Source organism: Galeopterus variegatus, unplaced genomic scaffold (assembly GCF_000696425.1).
Source record: "Galeopterus variegatus unplaced genomic scaffold, G_variegatus-3.0.2 Scaffold1102, whole genome shotgun sequence".
Taxonomy (NCBI): Eukaryota; Metazoa; Chordata; class Mammalia; order Dermoptera; family Cynocephalidae; genus Galeopterus; species Galeopterus variegatus.
Window position 1 is genome coordinate 345,812 of NW_007727213.1, and position 23,167 is coordinate 368,978.

Below are 23,167 nucleotides of genomic sequence, written 5' to 3' on the forward strand. Positions count from 1 at the left end.
ACCTTTGGCATTCTCAAGTCCCTCTTATACCCCAATGACTTGAATATGTGCTCTTTTGATCTGTCCCATAGTTTCTGTAGGCTTTGTTGGTTCCATTTCATTCTTTTTTCTTTCTTTTTTCTCCTCCACCTTTGTATTTTCAAATACCCTGTCTTTAAGCTCAGTAATTCTTTCCTCTGCTTGATCAGTTATGTTGTCAAAGCCCTTTATTGCATATTTCATTTGGTTCAATGTGTGTTTCAACTCCAGGATTTCTGCTTTATTTTTCTATATTGTTTCAATCTCTTTGTTAAATTTCTCTGATGCATTACCAAGCTGCTTCTCTGTATTCTCTTGAATTTCACTGAGTTTCTGAAGAACAGCTATTTGGGGTTCTTTGTCTGAGAGGTCACACATCTCCATTGCTTTAGGGTTAGTCTCTGCAGAGTGCCTTATTTTGCCCAATTGATGAGGTCATGGTTGGCTGAATGTTTTTGATTTGGTGGGCATGTGACAACATGTGCACATTGAAGGATTAGGTATCTATTCCACAGGCTTTGTAACTGCCTGTCTTCCCAGAGATTTTAAATAGGTTGTCTGTGTACTGTGAGCCTGTAGTCACTGTCACTGTTTCAGCATTAGGTGGCAACCTAAGCCCAGTTTTACCGTTTGTGGTTGGTATGTTATTTCTTTTCCAACACTAGAGGGCGGCTAAGCCCAGGTTTGCTGTATGCCTGGTATTATTAAGGTATGGATGAAGAATGAATGGGATGACTAAAGAGGGCAGTCCTTCCTGTGTGGGGTTCAGCCACTTGCTCTTCATCCACAGTCGCCAGTCTGGGGCGACTGAGCTCTGCCTGGCCCTGGCCCTCATTGTGGTGGGCCTGGCCCTTGGCTAAAAGGCATCCTTGGCCCAGGTGGCCAATGTCTTAGTCTGGGCCGTGCTGCCTGGGGTTGAGGGAGGGATGGGGTGTATGGTCCTGTGCTACCATTGGCTGCTGAAGGGCTGGGGGGTGAAGTTCACAGCCACTGAGATCAGCCCAGCACAGGGGAACAAACTCCCAAGCCTTTGCTGCTATGGCCTGCCTGCCACTAAGGTTCATTCTTGACTTGAGGCTGGTGCAGTCAGTAGGTAGTGATGCCGGACAGGTGGGGTTGAGAGTCTGTCTCTGCCTGGTGCCAAAGCAAGACCAGATGCTCCATCTGTGTGTCTGGCCTGAGGCTGGTGGCCATGGGGTTCTGCCTGGTACTGGATTTCACTGTGACCACCTAACACTAGACTCCCATCAAAGTCCTGCACTCATTTTTCTCTACCTCTCCCATGCAGGCTTTGTCTCTCTCCAGCTGTGCTGCTTTGAGTCGGGGGAGAAATTAAGTGGGCAGTGCAATTCTGTTCTTCCTGCCCTCTTCAATGAGTCTTTTATTATGCTAAAACCAGATACTGTGATTTCTTTCCTGGTTTCCTTAGCTCTTGTGAAGGTGTTTTCCTTCATGGATAGATGTTTAATTGCTGTATATGTGGGGAACAATCACTGGAGGGTCCTATTTGGCCATCTTGCTCTGCCCCTTTATTTTCTTCCATCTTTAATGATTTTCAGTAGTAGTGCATCATGATTTTCTCTGTCTCTACTTATGTCTCTTGCTTTTTCTTTAACTCATTCTCAGGTACAGCTACTTACAGTCCCCCTATTCTTGTTTCCTTGTCACTGACTTGTTGTGTGTCCCTGTTACAGATGGAGCAGATCTGAACCTGAGACTGGTAGATGGAGTCACTGCATGTTCAGGAAGATTAGAAGTGAAATTCCAAGGAGAATGGGGGACAGTGTGTGATGATGGCTGGGACAGTCAGGATGCCGCTGTGGCATGTGAGCAACTGGGATGTCCAACTGCCGTCACTGCCATCGGTCGAGTTAATGCCAGTGAGGGATCTGGACACATTTGGCTTGACAGTGTTGCCTGCCAGGGGCATGAATCTGCTCTCTGGCAGTGTCAACACCGCGAATGGGGCAAGCATTATTGCAGTCACAATGAAGACGCAGGTGTGACATGCTCTGGTAAGTTAGAACAAAACAAAACAAGAAACAGAGAGGGAAGGACCTGTGTTCTTTAGGAATAGGAATACGTGAGATGAGAGAGGTAGATATACCTAATAAAGTCTTTGTTGGGAATTCCTTTACACTCGTGAGGAATCTTTGACATGTTCTTTTTTCTAGTTTGCAGGGTTGTCTGAAGCTAGCCGCTGTAATAAATAAATGTTCAGACTGCTGTTAGGAACCACACCTCAAATTCTAAATCTACCTGGGGGTCAGAAAGACAAAATTTTATAGGAATCTCTTTTGTATCTGACTTGCTCATATTTTTCTGCCACTGACAATTTTTAAGAACACCTTGATACTACAATCCCATTCCCAACCTAATTCATAGTCTATATCTGCTGTTTCTTTAAAAGTTCAGAAATAGGTAAGACATAATTTCTAGTGTTTCAGTATCTGACAATTTTTAAGAACACCTTGATACTACAATCCCATTCCTAACCTAATTCATAGTCCATATCTGCTGTTTCTTTAAAAGTTCAGAAATAGGTAAGACATAATTTCTAGTGTTTCAGTATCTAGGAAGGAGGGAGACAAAAAATACCCTTTGGAAGCTATCTTTCATATGTATCTATGCCTAAAACTATGTTTCTTTTGCAGATGGTTCAGATCTGGAGCTGAGACTTGTAGGTGGAGGCAGCCGCTGTGCTGGGACATTGGAGGTGGAAATTCAGAAACTGTTAGGGAAGGTGTGTGACAGAGGCTGGGGACTGAAAGAATCTGATATAGTTTGCAAGCAGCTGGGGTGTGGATCTGCACTCAAAACATCCTATCAAGCGCATTCCAAAATTAAGGCTACAAACATATGGCTGTTTGTAAGCAGCTGTAATGGAAATGAAACTTCTCTTTGGGACTGCAAAAATTGGCAATGGGGTGGACTTCCTTGTGAAAACTATGAAGAAGTCAAAATTACCTGCTCAGGTAAGACTTTCAATCAACTCGTTGAGAAGTTTAATTCCAAGAGTGTAAATTTTCTGTAATATTCTTGAAACTGAAAAGAAACATTGGTCCCTATGACTAGATCATTCTCAAGAAACCAGAAAATATCTATACAGATTCCACTGTGAGATTCTCAGATAAATTTACAATCTAGTTTGTGCCTTGGATAAGGGTATTTGGTGTTTGCTCACTTTGGCTTTTGAGTAATTTTTAAACCAATGGAGGTGTAAAAGATTAAGAGGGATTAAAATTTTAAATTTAGAATCAAATATATTTCATGGGAATGTCACTAAATATAGTATGTTGTATAGACTGACATGACTTAACCTTAAGCGCCTCCTATCTTACTATGAAAGGACTTTCTTCTTTCTGAATATTGGTGTATATTTCACTGCAACTTCTTCTAAAAGCTCAAAAATGAGCTGTGAGTTGGTTAGGCTGTGGATAATCTTTAGTATTTTATGTTAATCATATTTATACAAATGCAAACTTTGTTGAAAAGTGATGCCTTTTCAAAAACTCTAAAGTAATATATTGACATAACTATAGCTGTTACTCATGGTGAAAAAACCTTAGAGAAACCATACTAAGACAAAATCACTAAACACACAGAGACCTAGTTATAAGGTGGAAACTTTTATCTGCTGCATGTCCACTAATCTATAATATTGCCCCAGATACCTCCCAACCTATCTATGCCCCTAGGTGCATTCCCCTGATGTTGCAAATTATGTTTACTTCTGGTTAGATGGGAGTGATCCTCTTACTGCAAAAAGGAAGTCTTTTAAGATATAAATTTGAGTTGCTTAAAGCTTTTAAGATAACAACACAGAGTATTTTAAAGTATGCTAGGGGATAATGGAAATGAAACTTCTCTTTGGGACTGCAAAAATTGGCAATGGGGTGGACTTCCTTGTGAAAACTATGAAGAAGTCAAAATTACCTGCTCAGGTAAGACTTTCAATCAACTCGTTGAGAAGTTTAATTCCAAGAGTGTAAATTTTCTGTAATATTCTTGAAACTGAAAAGAAACATTGGTCCCTATGACTAGATCATTCTCAAGAAACCAGAAAATATCTATACAGATTCCACTGTGAGATTCTCAGATAAATTTACAATCTAGTTTGTGCCTTGGATAAGGGTATTTGGTGTTTGCTCACTTTGGCTTTTGAGTAATTTTTAAACCAATGGAGGTGTAAAAGATTAAGAGGGATTAAAATTTTAAATTTAGAATCAAATATATTTCATGGGAATGTCACTAAATATAGTATGTTGTATAGACTGACATGACTTAACCTTAAGCGCCTCCTATCTACTATGAAAGGACTTTCTTCTTTCTGAATATTGGTGTATATTTCACTGCAACTTCCTCTAAAAGCTCAAAAATGAGCTGTGAGTTGGTTAGGCTGTGGATAATCTTTAGTATTTTATGTCAATCATATTTATACAAATGCTAACTTTGTTGAAAAGTGATGCCTTTTCAAAAACTCTAAAGTAATATATTGACATAACTATANTGTCACTAAATATAGTATGTTGTATAGACTGACATGACTTAACCTTAAGCGCCTCCTATCTTACTATGAAAGGACTTTCTTCTTTCTGAATATTGGTGTATATTTCACTGCAACTTCTTCTAAAAGCTCAAAAATGAGCTGTGAGTTGGTTAGGCTGTGGATAATCTTTAGTATTTTATGTTAATCATATTTATACAAATGCAAACTTTGTTGAAAAGTGATGCCTTTTCAAAAACTCTAAAGTAATATATTGACATAACTATAGCTGTTACTCATGGTGAAAAAACCTTAGAGAAACCATACTAAGACAAAATCACTAAACACACAGAGACCTAGTTATAAGGTGGAAACTTTTATCTGCTGCATGTCCACTAATCTATAATATTGCCCCAGATACCTCCCAACCTATCTATGCCCCTAGGTGCATTCCCCTGATGTTGCAAATTATGTTTACTTCTGGTTAGATGGGAGTGATCCTCTTACTGCAAAAAGGAAGTCTTTTAAGATATAAATTTGAGTTGCTTAAAGCTTTTAAGATAACAACACAGAGTATTTTAAAGTATGCTAGGGGATTAGTGTTTATCATCTCTCCTTATTTTAGTAGCCGGGCAATGATTGCGAAATCTACTAAAGGTCTTTTTGCTACAGTTTCCTTAAAAGAAAAATGTAGGTAATAACAATGCCTACCTCACAAGAATTACACAGCAAGTGATAAGTAAATGTTAGCTAATACGATTATGAGTATTAGTGTTATCTATTTTTACTGACAGACTGAACTTTGTGACAGACTTTTTAGCCCACCTGACCTCAAATACCTAAAACAGAGTCAGACAACATTATAGGTGCTTAATAATATTTGTTGGAAGGATAAATTATTGTATAAATGGTAAGAAAACATTTAATTATCTTGAAGACAAAGTACATGAAAATATTTAAAATTGAATAGTATATTTATAGTCATAGCATAGATTTCTTGGAAAGAGGACTTAAAAGCAAGGAGACAACTTAGTAAGCTGTTGCAAAATCACATCAATGCAATAGCAATAAATACAGAGAAGCAGCAACATGCTGGAGGACTGACAGACATTGGTGGTTTTCTACATGTGCACTGTATTGTGAGGGTCAAGATTCTAGGCTCTGGAATATTCTACCTAGTTTCAAATCCTGGCCCCTCACTAACTTGTGTGACCTTAGCAAATTACTACATCTTTCTGTGCTTCAGTTTCCTTGTCTGTAAAATTGGAATGATATTAATAATTTTTCCTAAGGCAATTTTAGGGGTTAAGTGAAATAATATTTGTTATATACTTATTAAAATGCCATAAAGTGCTCTTAATGTTCATTACAATTATGCTTATTACCATTATTTGTGGTGAGATAAAAAAGTGGTTTGATTTTAGGTGATTCTTATTTGGACTAGATATCATTAACTGAGTAAAGAATACAGTGGGCTTATAATATAATAATTTGTTCAATTGTGAACACCTTAAATTCCAGACATCCAAGTAGATATGTTTATGAAAATAAAATTTAAAAGTATAGATGAAAACATATTTATTGACAGTTGAGAGAAGATTCCATTGATTGAGCAGTTGAGAAGGCCGAGGACAAAACTTCGATTCAAGGAATACATGAAGAATTTTGATAAGGCACTGTCAGAAAGAAAGAAGGAGAAAACAGGAGAGAGGGTCACATATATCAAGTGTATCAGATGTCAAAGGGAAGCAGTCTGATGTCCATGTTGAAAACTGGAAGTATATTGGAAAAATTTTACATAGAACCCTTCAAAAAGATTGAAGCAGACCCCAGATTACAGTGAGTAGAGGACTGAGCTCAGGATTAAGAGATAGAGACAGTGGATCCACATCATTTATGGTCTATGATGTTATGAATAATGTAAGGGAAATAAATGTTGGAAGAAAAGTGTTACTATTGCCTCTGGGGATGGTTGGCCATGCAAGGCAGAGTTCCAGAATTCTCTCAGATGGACAGATCCAATGAGGAGAGGGGATGCCGGAGACCAGCTCCGCAGGATTCATTGGACCTGAATAGGTGGTGTGGCGTCAGCGAGGAAAGAAAGAGATGGACCACAGATGTCTAGTGCAAGTGTGGACGACAACCACAAAAATCTTGCTTTATTTATATGTTTTTTACCTAATCTTTTACACATTGATTTATCTTTTAATTGGAACATTTTTTAATTTTGTTTCTATTGAAAAAGAAAGGTCAAAACGTTCCAAGGCACTCATGCTGTGACAAAAACATCTACTCACGCATCAACAGTTCACCCCAAAGCCTGTGGCTTGTGGCCAGGAGACTATACAATAGCAGCATGTTTGGCTTTAAAGAGCGTCAGACTTTTAGTTTGAACCATAATTCTTAACCTTCTTAACTTAAAATTTAACCCTATTTTAATCTTACTTATACTTACTATACTTGATTTTAATAACATTGATTAGTTATGTTTGACAGTTGTTTATATAATGTAATCATTTTAATTTATAATCAAAATCACAATATTTATAACATGATTATCATAAAACTCAACTATAAATCTCTTAAATCTTATGTTATTGATACAAGTTTTATGTTACAAACTGATTTAAACAAAACCTGTTAATATCAAAATTTATGTTTTTCTACTATCTAACTTATTCATCTTTGTAACAAAACTTCTCATCTCCCTGCCAAGAGATCTCCCTGGGGGGTGTGGATAGAAACCTAACATAATAACTTCATTCCACACGTACAAGAGCATGACCACAGCCACAATGGGTCCATACACACATCACTAACAAGAAAGATTAATAACAAAATTAAATTGAGCCAACCCATACCGGGAACATGCATCAAAAACACCTTTAGTACTGACAATGTATTTTAAATAAACCAGTTAATTTTGAGGTATTTTAACGTGTCCTTTTAGAAACTCCAGGGAATTTCCCAAAGCCATACTAAGCCAAAAGGTCAGGCTGTTTAATTCTGGGAAGCCTTGTCAAGCAACCAAAGGTGAACAAACAAGAACTTCCATGGAGCCGTGCCACACACACGGGACCCCCTTGTAGCCTGCAGAACGAGGGGTGTCACTCCTCAGCCTCCCACGCCGTTCCCTATAGCAGGACGGCTCACGGCAAGGGGCGGTCTAGAGTTTGCTATGCCCAGCTCTGGGCAGAAGAGCCAAGGGGAGAGGTGTCACTCCTCAGCCTCCCATGCTGTTCCCTGTAGCAGGAAGGCTCACGGCAAGGGGCGGTCTAGAGTTTGCTATGCCCAGCTCTGGGCAGAAGAGCCAAGGGGGACAAGTGTGAAACCCACTGAGCACCCTGGCCCCTCTTTGCCACTCTTCACTCCCTTCCTCCCCAGTCATGAAGGAAAGTCTGAGAATCATGTTATCGCTCACTGAAATGTCACTACTTTTCAGCCCACAGGGAACCCAGACTGGTTGGAGGGGACATTCCCTGCTCGGGTCGTGTGGAAGTGAAACATGGTGATACGTGGGGCTCCGTCTGCGATTCTGACTTCTCCCTGGAAGCTGCCAGTGTGCTATGCAGGGAATTACAATGTGGCACAGTCGTCTCCATCCTGGGAGGCGCTCACTTTGGAGAAGGAAGTGGACAGATTTGGGCTGAAGAATTCCAGTGTGAGGGGCCCGAGTCCCACCTTTCACTCTGCCCAGTAGCGCCCCGCCCAGATAGGACTTGCAGCCACAAAAGGGATGTTGGAGTAGTTTGCTCAAGTGAGACCTGGAGAACATCTACAGTTTGTTTCTATACTGTGGAGGGGGTGGGGTTAGGTAGCCACAGCTGTCTTTTCTAAAGCCCTGTCTCCTTCCAGGATACACAGAAATCCGCTTGGTGGATGGCAAGTCCCCATGTGAGGGGAGAGTGGAGCTCAAGGTGCTTGGGGCCTGGGGATCTCTCTGCAACTCTCACTGGGATATAGAAGATGCACACGTTTTTTGCCAGCAGCTTAAATGTGGAGTTGCCCTTTCTACGCCAGGAGGAGCACGTTTTGGGAAAGGAAATGGTCGGGTCTGGAGGCACATGTTTCACTGCACTGGGACTGAGCAGCACATGGGAGATTGTCCCATAACTGCTCTGGGTGCAGCACCATGTTCTTCAGGTCAACTGGCCTCTGTAATCTGCTCAGGTAAGAGGATAAAGAGCGGCCAGTGCTGAGCCTCTCCTGCGGTGGTATGGTTAGGAGCAGGTGTACCTATAAGGATGAAGAAGAAACGTAAAAGGGAATGACCCATTTTGAGGGGTCATGAGAAGTATGTCAGAATATAAAACTCATGTGTCTTTCTAGAGGGCAAATGAACTTCATTTCCACACACCGCATAGTTACCTAGTGTTTACTGTGTGCAAAGCCCTTCTCAAAGCACCTGATTCACTCTCGGCCTCATCGACCCATCCACCTTCTTCTTTTTCTAAATCTTTCTCTTCAACTTCTCATCCGTCTGACCTCCCCTCTTCACCTCAAACTTTTGTGTCTTCTATGACCGAGCAGTTTGGTGTTTGCAGGAAACCAGACCCAGACGCTACCTCTGTGCAATACATCATCCGTAGACCCAACAAGCTCTACCATTCCAGAAGAAAGTGCTGTTGCCTGCATAGGTGAGAATCAGTGATCAATCTATAAAAATGATCTTAATCCATAGGAATGCATTTTAGTAATATTTTTTATTTCTCTTTCCAGGGAGTGGTCAACTTCGCCTGGTAAATGGAGGAGATCGCTGTGCCGGGAGAGTAGAGATTTATCATGAGGGCTCCTGGGGCACCATCTGTGATGACAGCTGGGACCTGAGTGATGCCCATGTGGTGTGCAGACAGCTGGGCTGTGGACTGGCCATTAATGCCACTGGTTCTGCTCATTTCGGGGAAGGAACAGGACCCATCTGGCTGGACGAGATAAACTGCAGTGGAAAAGAATCTCATGTTTGGCAGTGTCACTCACATGGTTGGGGGCGGCACAACTGCAGGCACAAGGAGGACGCAGGAGCCATCTGTTCAGGTGAGTTCTGCACACAACCTCTGGTCACAACTACATAAAAAAGAACTGAGGCGAAGCAAAGTGTCGCAAGGATATTACTCTGAAATATTTCGCTGAAAAGCAGATTTAAAGGAAACTACTGAAAGAGTCAAAATCCCAGAAGTGTGGGTTTGTTGAGTAAGTGCAAGGTAGTATAGTATTATAGAGAAAAAAACAGAGATGGGCTTGTATATCATGAAATAACAACAAAATCGATAGTGAAATTCTTTTAGAAATATATGTGGAACCGGATATTGGGTAAGGATTTGATAGCACCACTTGATAATTACAATATTAATAAAGAAGTAGAATAAAAAGGACAGGAAGAAATACATTTGGTTCATCATTGCAGAGAAAACCATAATTACCATGCCCAGTAGTATTTCCTGGCAGATAAATGAGACTTACTTGACATAGGAGTAAAAAGGATCATAAGAGTTCACTGCTTTGTACACACAGTGAGTTTCAGAAACTATTGTGAAGCAGGAAAATGCACTATGTGGTAATACATTGGGGAAAGCAGTACTATGACTGGGTCACTTAGGGAAGTGAAAAGCTCTGCCTGCCGGAAGTGGTTCATTCCTATTCAGTGACATGAACCTGGTAAAGGATATGCATAGAAAACCTTAAAGTGTCAGAAAGGAAAATATTTCATTTTAAGATAATGTGCACAAAACATTGGTTTTAGTGCTTATTTCACTAAATTTTAACTATCAAGCACAGTTGCCAAAAAGAAAAATAAAAAAAAGAACAGAATAAGATTCTTGAAGCTAAAACTTCAGTAATTTAGGAAGAAAATTCAAACTATATAATTGAAAAAAAGGCTGTGAGCCTTTGATTGAGATCTGGAAAGCATCTTAGGATCATTGATGTCATTGTTTAGAGGTCCCCAAGTATGAAATCTAAGACTAGAAAGACAGAAGTTATTTATAGAATAAACGCTATGTTTTACAAAAACCTACTAGACCATCCAGAAGTTACTAAAGAATTACTAGTAATTGATGTACATATTTTTAAAGCCATCCTCACATCAGAGTAAAGGGAGGGAGTCTTCCAAATCTTCAGAGAAGATGCGAAACTACTAATTCTGTATTTCATCACAGAGTTCATGTCCCTGAGACTGGCCAGTGACACCAGCAGAGAGACCTGTGCAGGGCGACTGGAAGTTTTCTACAATGGAGCGTGGGGCAGCGTTGGCAGGAGTAACATGTCTGCGACCACCGTGGGGGTCGTATGCAGGCAGCTGGACTGTGCAGACACAGGGAATATCAACCCTGCATCTTTAGACAAGGCAACGTCCATGCACATGTGGGTGGACAATGTGCAGTGTCCAAAAGGACCTGACACGTTATGGCAGTGCTCGTCATCTCCATGGAAGCAGAGACCGGCCAGTCCCTCAGAGGAGACCTGGATCACATGTGCCAGTAAGTTACCATTGGTCTACATGGAAATTCCATTCTGCAGTTCCACTATCATCTTCTGGAAAAGCACATTAGGTTTACTGTATTTTCCTATTCTCACTCCAGCTTAAATTGTTAGATCTAGTTAAGCAGGAATGGCTAACCTCTGGGTAATACCCATTCGACCTGGATGTTGCAACTGGTTTTATTTAATCTGGCCTATATATATTCAGGATCTGTAATCGTTATTCCAAAGAATATAACACTTCCCATGCTCTGCTTGAAAGTTTTATTCAGTTACTTTCTCTGCAAACAAAAGAGCAGAGAATATGTGATTCAGTATTTGACTATTGAATGGTCTATCTTACCTTTCCCATTTTTCTTTTAAATATTTTCTTGCTACCTTAATATAGGAAGAAAAGCAGTCAGAAAGATCAGTCCTGACGTATTTCCCCTTTCCCCATCTTTTTAAACTGTAAGAAGATTTCTATCTACCTGGCAATCACCCAGGCTCTTTTCTATTTGAGAGGACTTAGCATTACATATTTACAACGTTAAGTGTATTAATTTGACATTTCCTGAGTCACGCTATGATTCTTATGTCCAGGATGAAATATATTCAGCTTGCTGAAAAGATATATACTTTGGTAAAAGAAAAATTTTGTAAAAAAGTATAAATTTTAAGATGTACATTAAATAAATAAAGTTTTTTTTTTTGTTTTTTTTGTTTTTTTTTTTTTGTGACCGGCAAGGGGATAACCCTTGGCTTGGTGTCGCCCACACCACGCTCAGCCAGTGAGCGCACCGGCCATCCCTATATAGGATCCGAACCCGCGGCCTCGGCGCTCCCAGCGCCACACTCTCCCGAGTGAGCCATGGGGTCGGCCCAAATAAACAAAGTTTTAAGGTAGATTCTTAAAAATCATTTTCAAATATCTATTTTCCCCTGTTACCTCTTAGTAGCTTTTATCTTCTCAAAAATAACTGACATGTCTCTGATTTTTCAGATAAGATAAGACTTCGAGAAGGAAACACTAGTTGTTCTGGACGTGTGGAGGTCTGGTACAGAGGCTCCTGGGGAACAGTGTGTGACGATTCCTGGGACCTGGACGATGCTCAGGTGGTGTGTCGACAGCTGGGCTGTGGCTCAGCTCTGGAAGCACTAAAAGAAGCGACATTTGGTCAAGGGACTGGACCCATATGGCTCAACGAAGTGAAGTGCAGAGGGAATGAATCCTCCTTGTGGGATTGTCCTGCCAAACGCTGGGGGCACAGTGACTGTGGGCACAAGGAAGATGCTGCAGTGAAGTGCTCAGGTAAATGACAGGAGCCGGGATTAAGCCTGGAATCTTGGCAGCAAAGAGGGGGTGGGCAATGAAGTACAGAGTGTAAAGGCTGGATGTCAACACAGGGACCTGGTGGAGGGAATGGTGGTGGTTCTATCTGGAAAAAAAGTGACAGAAACATTTGTAGTTATACATTGGCCTTCACCAAGGAAAAGCATGTAACCTATATATGTATATATAAATGTGTGTGTGTGTGTGTGTGTGTGTGTGTGTGTGTGTGTACCTGTGCAGAGGGAAGAAAGACTTGGAGACTCTTGTTTTAGCTGGGAAAGAGTATCTACTTGGCTGATAGGTACTAAAGGCTCAGACAAGGAAATAGAAATATTTGTTCTGTGTATTACTCTCATAATTAAGCCTCTTCCTCTTTTTTCCTACAGATATTCCAAAGACCAAAAGATCACCAAATGCCACAGGTATAGCATGATGTTTATGAGTCTGCATTACTTAGAATTCTTCTTGTTTTGAGACTTTGGGTCAGAAGAAGTTCTGAGGATTCGAGATTTGTTTCAGGGATTCTGTATCTGGCCTAAGAGAGAGTTAGTAACTGGAGATGTAGATTGTTTAGCTAAGACATTATCAGCTGTCTTGATATTTACTTCCGCATAGGTCACATTGCCATCGGGATCCTTGGGGTCCTTCTGCTGGCAGTTCTCATCGCATTGCTCTTGTGGACGCAGAAAAGAAGACAGAGACAGCGGCTTACAGGTCTGAGCCAAATTATGGTCTTTCTAATGTATCTACAGGATAAGGGGGTTCTTGGGATAAAAATAAATAAATAAAAACAAAAAACATTAGACTCAAGTGTGAAATGCCCAGAAAGCCAGAGGCTAGAAGAGGTCTGAGCAGTTTGTCAGAACAGAGGGAACAAGGCTTCAGAGGAGAAAAGGGGCTTCGGATGCACTGTTGATTCTTGTACTCTATCTACATGTTTAATTGGGGCATTATTGAATTGATAGTTTAGAATTAATATGCTCTATATGGTTTACAATGAATTTTTTTTGGCCCAAACATTTTTTACTGTTATTATAATATTCTTGTTACAAATTTTACTGTTCCGACAAGCCATGTGCTAGGCTTGGAAGGTACAGATGGGGATAACAAGTGTTTTCATCGTGGTGGAACTTCAAGTCTAGCGGAAGATATGTGTAAACAAATAAGTGCAGTGAATACGCGAATATGAGCAAGGACCAGCAGTGGCACAGAGGAGAAAGTAATTAACTGGAAGGGGACAGGGAGTGTCAAAGACTTCTAGGAGGCTTTGAGACAAATTCTGAAGCAGGAGTTCGAAGGACTGGATTGGGATCCCTGTAGGGAGAGAGAACGGCATGTGCAAGTGTAGGGACCATAAAGGGTGGCACCTTGGCTGTTCGGCAGGGAAGTAAAAGAGGAAGCTACCGATAAGGCTGGAAGGGGGAAGCAACGGATTATAATTTTCTCATATTCCACGGTAAGAAGATTTGTAGTCATGAAAGAGTATTGTGTCGGGGAATGAAATGGTCGGGCTGTCATTTGGAAAAATCTTTTGGCAACAGGACTCATGAAGGACTGAAGGAGGACCACGTAAGTGACAGGAATAGCATTTTGAAATAGTTGAGAAGAGCGATGAAAAGGACTTTATAGTGAGAATGAGGAGAAGAGGAAAGATTTTTAGAGAGATTTTAAAAAAAGCACCAGGGAATCATGGAAGACGCTGGCTTCCTTGGGGGAAGAAATGAGGTCGTTGTGTGATGGCAAAATAGGGAAGATGTGGCCTTGTGCCTAGTGTATTTGAGCTCGGCGGTAGGAAGGTGTGGAAACAACAGGCTGGATAAAGATCAGGTATGTTTGCACTGCTGGGAAAAAGCACCCAAAGGAAGGAAAGCTTTACTGTGTTATGTTCTGCTAATTCCTAACCTAAGACCTTTGTTATCAGTTTCCTCAAGAGGAGAAAATTGCGTCCACCAAGTTCAATACCGGGAGATGAATTCTTGTCTGAATGCACATGATCTGGACCCAGGGAATTCCTCAGGTCTGTGGGTTGTTTGAGGGTCTGTAGCCCAGGGGTTCAGACCAAGGGCTGCAACTGAGGCTGAGCATTCTACTTTGATGGATAGTGGGAAAAGATCTAAAAACATGTCATAGAAAGCCTATGATGCATATAAGGGAAAAGAAAGGCAGGAATGAACTGAAAATTATTCTTAGAGAACATAAAAACTGCAATCATAGGTAGGCCCTTAGGTCAAGAGGCCTATGATTGTTTCTGACAGATGTATACAAAGAATCATGCAACAAAATCTTATGACTTGGGCCTCATCTTATTAAAACAGAAATTAATCAAGGCTGTCATGACAGTTTAACTTTTCTTTTTTAAAAACATAAACTTTACTGTGTAGATTTGAGGTACACAACATGATGTTATGAGACATATACACACAGTAAAAAGGTTGTGAAAGTGAAGAAAATCAGCACGTCCACCATCTCTCACAGTTACCCTTTTCTGTTTGTTTCTTTTTGTGGCAAGAGCAGCTAAAATGTACTCATTTAGCAGGAATCCCATATACAGTCCCACTTTGTTACCTGTCATCGTCCTGTTGCACATTAGATGTCTAGACTTGTCATCCTGTACACATACCGCCGTGAGTCCTTTACCTACTCACCTCTTTTGCAGTTTCTTCCACTCCTATGTCCTGTTATTTTTCTTTCTCAAACTTGATATTTATTGTATTATTCCTAAAAGTCTCACATCTTAAACTTTCCACGTCTTTTTCACATGAGAAGCCGTCACTCTCCACAGGACTAGACTACTTCTCAGTACACAATGCTTCTTTCATTGGCCTCCGTCTTCTGCTTAGCACCTGGGCACTAATTCTGCTGAGTTAAAAGAAGTGCCTCAGTACCCAGTGTCCGTCCTCCACTAAGGCTCCTTTACCTTCTGAGAGTGCCTTCCTCTCTTCTTTATTCCACAAGATTTGGTATTTTCTGCTACCATGTGTAGAAACGTATTTAAGGAATAAGAAAGACTTCCTGTGCCCCTTAAGTAACACACACTTGCCTTCTTAATAGGGGGCAGTGTTTGCAGATGCTCAAGGAGCTTCTCAGGCACTTGAGGCGAGGTCTGATTTATTTCCCAGTAATTATTTTCTTCCTTTCAGAAAACGCCTGTGAGTCAGATGGTTTTAATGCCACTGAACTAATTTCTGTGTCTAAATCTCCTTCTACTTCTAGAATGAAAAAGGGGGCCATTCTGAGGAACACTGAAAAGGAAAATGGGAATTTATAAACCAGTGAGGTGGGTGAGGAGAATTTATTTATTATTGTTCAAAACAGGAACATTCCTTTCAAAGTTAAAGAATTCCTCCGGCATTAGGAAGAATATATGTACACCTATATTTGCATATGAATATGTGTATATGTTTACATACGTATATATCCATGTTCAGAATATACAAGGGCACCTCAAAAAGTTCACAGAAAGACTCATTATCTTTTAATTCTATTTTTCCACAAACTTTTTTTTTTTTTTGTCTTTTTGTCTTTTTTCGTGACCAGCAACGGATTGCAACCCTCAGTGCCGCGCCCGTACCGGACTGGGACCGGCCACGGGATCGCAACCCTCGGTGTCACGCCCGCCCCTCGCTCAGCCAGTGAGCGGCCGGTCTGTATGTGGGATCCGAACCCTCGGCAGGAGCATCGCCACGCTCCCAAGCGGCGCATTGTAGCAGTGCGCCACCAGGCCGGCCCCACAAACTTTTAGAAGTGCCCTTGTATAACAGCATTTTATAAATATGACTCTTCCCATTTCTTAATTACATGTATCAAGCGGCGCACTGTAGCAGTGCGCCACCAGGCCGGCCCCACACACTTTTTGAAGTGCCCTTGTATAACAGCATTTTATAAATATGACTCTTCCCATTTCTTAATTACATGTATATTATGAGCAATAACAATGGTATATACATGGAGCTAAGGAGAAAATGGGTAAATAAATATGAATAACTATTTTGAAGATATTACAGGGATCATTTCAGGAAGAAGATAAGACATGTGCATTACACGTCTACAATTGTATAGTGCATGCAAGGATAAAGATTGTACAAGATGCTACAAGTACACAAAAAGTTTGCCTAAGAACGTTTGGGAGATTGTAAGAATATGTGATATTTATGTTAAACTTTAAGTATGACTAAAAGAGAGACTATTCCAGGGAAAGAACACAGCAAGTACAAACTGTAGGGGCATAAAAGAGAACCATGCCTTTAGGGAAAAGTAGACATTTTAAAATAAAAATACATATATGGAACATATTTATGATAACAAGTAGTGTCCTGAACACTGACAATACAGATATAAAAGATACTACTGAAAAGGACGTAATTGTGTAATGAAAGGTCTCATAGTCCTACCAAGGTAGTGGTAGGAAGAGGTTAAGTGGAGAAAGGAGTGGTGAGAATCTAAGCTGAAAAGGCTAAACAGAGCCCTATGATGAACGGTCTTATCTGCTGTACATCACATTCATATTTTATTTTAGGGACTGTTAGAGAAGTGGTGGTCTTTGAAAGATGAAGCTGAGGCAAGACATGATTAGATTTGCATTTTAAAATTTGCTTTTATGAGGAAAGTATAACAGAGGGAAAAATTTTTAAATGAACAAGGCAAGAAAATTTGTTATATATCAGAAAGAAAAGATGAATTAGTGGATATATTTTGTTTTAAAAAAATTGGGGGAAGACTATACATTTAGAAATGATACGTAGAAAAAGTATGGATTTTTTAAAAAAATGGCATATGACATATGAGAAATAAAGACTGAGACAAAGGATAAGAGTTGGAACCCTTAAAAGCATATAAAATATAAGGTATTAATATCTATAAAAAGCAAATTTTATACACATGGAGTTCTTATAAGTTGTATAGAGCATGAAAAGGGTAATGTATATGTATATAAATTTTATGTGTGTGTACAATATCCAATGGATAATTGGACAAAGCTATGAAAAAGCAATTTGCACAGAATAAATTCCAAATGTCAAGTGGACACTATAAAAACACTCAAATGCAACAGTTACATCTAGAGAATTTGAGTTATAATTAACAATGAAATATCACTTTATATACAAATGAGACTAACAAAAATTTTAAATAGCATCAATATTTATTGCTTGGTGGGAATACAGAGAAAAAGATAATTTCGAACACTGCAACCCTGCTCTTGGAAGTGAGAGGTATTGTAGGCAGCATTTGGAGAAAACAATATAGCAACTTCTACTGAAAAAACACAAAACACAAAAAACAAAAACTTCATGGATCCTTTGACCCAATAATTCTAATCTTGAGAATTTCTTCCGTATGCATAAACTCACTAGTATGTAAAGACATATATACAAGAATTCCTTTTTGTGGTGCTGTTAATAGCGACCAAAAACTGGTAACAAAGTGAATAGAAGTTGATAGGGTGGTGGCTGGATAAATCATGGTTTAGCCAACTAAAAAAGGAAATATCACCCAAAAAATGTAATAATACGATTCCACTTCTGTGATCATGTTATTGGCTATAATTAAATATAATGTTTACATCTGTAAAATTATACATGTATATCTGTATAAAGAAATAAAAATTCTGACAGCATTGTAAACTGAGGACTATGAATAACTTGATTTATAATTTCAAACACATGAATATTTTCTGATGTGGTAAGTAATGATTCAACTACCTTCTCCTTAAAGAGTAATTACTGCTGAATAACTTGGAATGCTTTTTAAAAAGGGCATTTTTTGATGTTACTGTAGTTCCGTAGAATAAAAGTAATTTTTATGCACACTGAAGTTCAAAAACATTGCAATTAAGTTTTCTGCTCAGGAAAGTAGTATGCTTTTTAATATAAGTGAGCTTGTCTGTATTATAATGTAATGCATTCTTCTGTGCATATTTCTATTTATGCCTTTAGTTCAGCCTTTAAGATACCTTGATGAAGACCGGACTATGGAATGGAGCAAGAATCCACCTCACTCATTGATGATTACAATTGTGTTTCTATAGAGTCCTTTGTTTTCCAGTATTGCAAAGACTGCTGCTTAATTCATAGAAATTAAGTTCATAAATGTGAGCACTTAATAGTGTATATAAAAGTTTCAAGGGGGTTAAATAAAAAATAATATTGCTGATTTGAGTTTGTCTTAACTTCTTGTCTCAATTTTATGAAATTTTGAAAGGGCGTTCCAAATTTTTGAGGGTTTCATAAGTATGACATGATGTCTTTTCATTTGACAATGCTTTAATTTGCATATACTATATATTTTTCTAGTTTGATTTAAATAACAATTTTTTAATTACCAAATTGAAATAAGTTTATTTTTACTTTAGCTTTTTTAAGAAAGGGAAAGTTAATGACATTGAAGAGTCTATTAATATACGGTTAACTCTATAAGGCATGACTCTCATTGGTTCTTTAACTGCTTTTTGTCACTGCAATTCTGTTCACTGACATAAAATACACAGAAACACCTGATAAAAGTACAAAGCCTCAGTGGTTTAGTTCCTCATATCTCAGGACACTATAATTGAAGATGAAATGAATGCAAAAGTTATGTCTTTTCTATATAAATATAACAATTAGAAAGTAAATTCATGTATTACTGAAAACCACTTACCCATGATATTAACATGAAGAGAAGATAGCATTTGAAATAATTCAACACTAAGCTTAGATTACAGTCCATTAGCTTGTTAAATATCCCAGTTCTTTTATGCAAATTGATTTTTAATTAACTTTTTAAATGACAAATTAAAATTGTCATTTAAAAAATTAATTAAAAAATAATTAATTAAAGCTTAGTTAAAATTTAATTGTCATTAAAATTAAAATATTATGTAGTACACATTTTGAAATATGTATACATTGTGGAATTTCTAGATGAAGCTTATTAACATGTGCATTAACTCATGTACTTATTTTTGTGTTGAGAACACTTAAAATCTGCTTCTCTTAGCAATTTTTTCAAGAATAAAAGACATTGTTTTTAACTATAGCCACCATGTTGTACAATAGATCTCTTGAACTTACTCCTCCTAATTGAAATTTTGTGTCCTTTGACCAACACCCCCACTCCCCCTGACGCACACACGCACACCCAGCTCCTGGTAATCACCATTCTCTCTCTGCTTCAGCTGTTTTCAGCTATGATTTCAGCTTTTTCAGATTCCATATATAAATGAGATCATACGATTCTTGTTTTTCTGTGCCTGTCTTATTTCACTTAACGTTGTGTCCTCCAGGATCATCCATGTTGTCGGAAATGACAGAATTTCCTTCTTTTAAAGGATAAATAGTATTCCATTGTGCATATATACCAATTTTCTTTATCCACTAATCTGCTGATGGGCACTTAGGTTGGTTCCATATCTTGGCCATCCTGAATAATACTGCAATGAGTGTAGAAGTGCAGGTGTCTGTTCAACATACTGATTTTATTTATGTTGGACGTATACCCAGTAGTAAGATTGCTGGATCTTATGGTAGTTCTATTCTCAGTGTTTAAGGAAACTCCATATTGTTTTCCATAATGGCTGCACTAATTTACATTCTAACCAATGTTGTATAAGGGCTCCTTTTTCTGCATGTCCTCACCAACACCTCTCTTCCCTCTTTCTGATAATAGCCATTCTAACCGTTGTATTAGGTCCCCACTCTTAAAATATCATGTAATCGTAATTACCTCCCTAAAGGTCCTATCTCCAAATACAGTCACATTGGAAGTTAGGGCTCCAACGTATCAACCTTGGAAGGACAGTTCAATCCATGGAATAACGATGGCCATAAAGCAAATCCTTTCTCAGTCAAAGCTCCAGGTGAAAATACAGCCCCAGCTTACGATATAATCACAGCCTTGTGCGAGAGTTTAAAGCAGAATACCCAGCTACTTCCCAAAAGGAAGGCTATTACATCTGTTGTGGCTGCCCATTGTAAATGTAGGAAAGGACTCAAAGATTTAGATTAGAATTTGTGAACTTTGAATACTGCAACAATGAGAGAAGCTCAAAATTGGAGCAAATTTTTTCCGTGGAAGCCTATATTCTGTCAAAGAATAGCAATAACCAGGTTTTCATTGTTTTATGCTTTTAGTTCTCACTTCTGTGACATCAAAATTTAACTATGTACCAGCCATAGCTGTGTGGATTCTGCCAGCATAAATGTGTTTCCAGTCATGCTGTATTTTGAAAATGTCAGGAAGCTGTGGCTGAGGAATAAGGAACTAGACCAAGTTTCAGTTCCTCTCTTTGCATCCTCCAATCTCTCCATAATATGAACTTGCCCTGGGCCGGCCCGTGGCTCACTCGGGAGAGTGCGGTGCTGATAACACCAAGGCCACGGGTTCGGATCCCACATAGGGATGGCCGGTTCACTCACTGGGTGAGCATGGTGCTGACAACACCAAGTCAAGGGTTGAGATCTCCTTACCGGTCATCTTTAAAAAAAATATATATATATATGAACTTGCCCTGGAAAGTAAGCTGTAGTTCTCCAATGACTTGTTCATCTCAAGCTTTCCTGGAATATAATTCTCTCCGTTTCCCTTCTGATTTCTTCTGACTCAGGGCTTCTACCTAAGTTGTGAGCTTAGAGATAGAGACTACATTTTGAGAAAGGCTCCTTATCATTTCAGAAGCTCATATCTAGCAAGCCCTGATTTTAAATAGACTTCGTAATACATTTGGTGTTAGCAGCATAATTATATTAACCTTTCTTATGTGATTTGCCATATATGTAGGCTGAAAAGAGTCAAAGAAGGACAAAGTTCTTGAATTTCGCAGTGGACATTTATTAGGGCTAATTTATTTATCTAAAGTCTTTCTTTTCTTACATCTCATTTTAATTTCTATATGTTAGTTTTATTTTTATTAATCAGACTACTTCATATGGAAGTGTGGTACGAAAAATCCTGGCAACCACCCTGATTGGCTTGTTGTGTGTCATTGGCTTTTTCCTGAACGTGTCATTGTAATCAGGGAGCCATGGGCTTGTAGGAAGATGCAATTTTCAGATGTGTAGTTTACAAATATTTTCTCCCATTCTGTAGGTTGTCTCTTCACTCTGTTGATTGTTTCCTTTGCTTACAGAAGCTTTTTAGTTAGATGTAACCCCACTTGCCTATTTTTGCTTTCGTTACTTGTGCTTTTGAGGTCTCATTCAAAAAATCCTTGCCCAGACAACATCATAAAGCACTTCCCCTACGTTTTCTTCTGGTAGTTTCATAGTTTAAGGATGTAAATTTAAGTCTTTAATCCATTTTGAGTTGATTTTTTTCTTCCAATTACACATACTGAAACATCACAATGTATCCCATAAATATGTACAACTGTTATATGTCAATTTTTTAAAACAAGGTCCAAAAAAAGATCTAACTCCCCATTCTTAATATACCAGACATGAGAAAAAGCAATTTTCCCTCAGAACACAGAACAGGACATACAGTCTCATCAGAACACAGAACATTTATTGAGCTGAGAAGCCATTCACAGCTTTCTACCAAATATTTTTAATCATTTGAACCAATGTTTTCCAAACTCATTTGATGACTAAGGCTTATTTTCTTTAACATTATCATTAACATTAAAAAACTAATTTTTCAAAAGACTCCACATTGTTAAACATTTTTATACATATGAAATATGTACAAACATGTATTTATCTGTGCCAATGTTGATATCAGCAAAACTTTCGTAGAAAATTCAGCTCTGAGAAATGTAACTTCCTTCTGATCCCTTTAATGTAAGCTGGTTGTAATGTGTAAGCCAAAGGAAACAAACCTGGTGACATATTTTCTCTTTTATGTAAAGATCCATAAAATTCATTTTACTAGAAGATCACATTTATGAACATAAATAAAAATACGAAATATGAACCTTTTTGAAAGTTCAGAGTGGCTATAGTCCCCTTTATTCTGTGGGATATTTCAGGCAAATTATTCACTTCCTTTGTTTCTAAATCTTCATGTGGTAAGGAAGTAGCAAGAATAATACAACTTCAGCTTTCATAATGACTTCTCCTTTGGAGTAACACTAACTCAATTTTAAGGTCTTCTCATTTCCAAAGAACAGATCTGTATTCACCTCATGAGTACACCTCTGGGGGCATATACAAGAGGACCCAGAAATTATCTCTTAAGACTCCGGAAGAGATAGTCCCATAATGATGCTACCTCAACACTCTTGGCATATTGGTAAGAGTTTGCTTTTATTTTGCTCTGCGATTTGGGAGATAGTGGGTATGGCAGGAGTATGTATAACAATAGATAGATATAAATGTCATGCAATAAGGACAAAAAATAAACAAGAAATGAGAAATACAAAAACATTGGAAGTTTTGTGGAGTTTTAAGTAGCAGCATATTGGAGGTAAAATTAAAATCCAAGATAGGGGGAAATCATTAATAAAGTCAACAAAAAAATATATGATAAACGCAGGAGATTAGAAGTCATACAAGGATATAAAGTTGTAGGGCCGGCCCGGTGGCGCACTGCTACAGTGTGCTGCTTGGGAGTGCGGCGGCGCTCCCGCCGAGGGTTCGGATCCCACATACAGACCGGCTGCTCACTGGCTGAGCGAGGCGCGGGAGCAACGCCGAGGGTTGCAATCCCGTTGCTGGTCCCGGTCCGGTACGGGGGCGACACTGAGGGTTGCGATCCGTTGCCGGACATGGAAAAAGACAAAAAAAAAAAAAAGGATATAAAGTTGTAAAAATAAAAAGAAGGTATAAATGAGAAACATATTTATTGTCGCCAAATTCCAGGTACTACAGTAAATGCTTTGCATCATTTCAATTTAATTGGCACATGTAACCAATGATGTAGATGTCATCGTCTTTATTGATAGATGGAAAGTAAACATT

General features: G+C 38.8%; 1 protein-coding gene across 1 annotated transcript in view; it reads left to right on the top strand.

Annotated features, from left to right (window-relative positions):
- Positions 1 to 23,167, top strand: part of CD163 (CD163 molecule) — a 105,904-nt gene that overhangs the window by 12,162 nt on the left and 70,575 nt on the right. The window contains exons 5-16 of the mRNA XM_008574777.1: positions 1,713 to 2,033; positions 2,673 to 2,993; positions 3,864 to 3,962; positions 7,947 to 8,261; positions 8,360 to 8,674; positions 9,049 to 9,141; positions 9,224 to 9,538; positions 10,660 to 10,980; positions 11,964 to 12,272; positions 12,680 to 12,715; positions 12,909 to 13,007; positions 14,215 to 14,310. Coding sequence (XP_008572999.1) covers positions 1,713 to 2,033; positions 2,673 to 2,993; positions 3,864 to 3,962; positions 7,947 to 8,261; positions 8,360 to 8,674; positions 9,049 to 9,141; positions 9,224 to 9,538; positions 10,660 to 10,980; positions 11,964 to 12,272; positions 12,680 to 12,715; positions 12,909 to 13,007; positions 14,215 to 14,310 — 2,640 coding nt within the window. The remainder of the gene's footprint in view (positions 1 to 1,712; positions 2,034 to 2,672; positions 2,994 to 3,863; positions 3,963 to 7,946; positions 8,262 to 8,359; positions 8,675 to 9,048; positions 9,142 to 9,223; positions 9,539 to 10,659; positions 10,981 to 11,963; positions 12,273 to 12,679; positions 12,716 to 12,908; positions 13,008 to 14,214; positions 14,311 to 23,167) is intronic.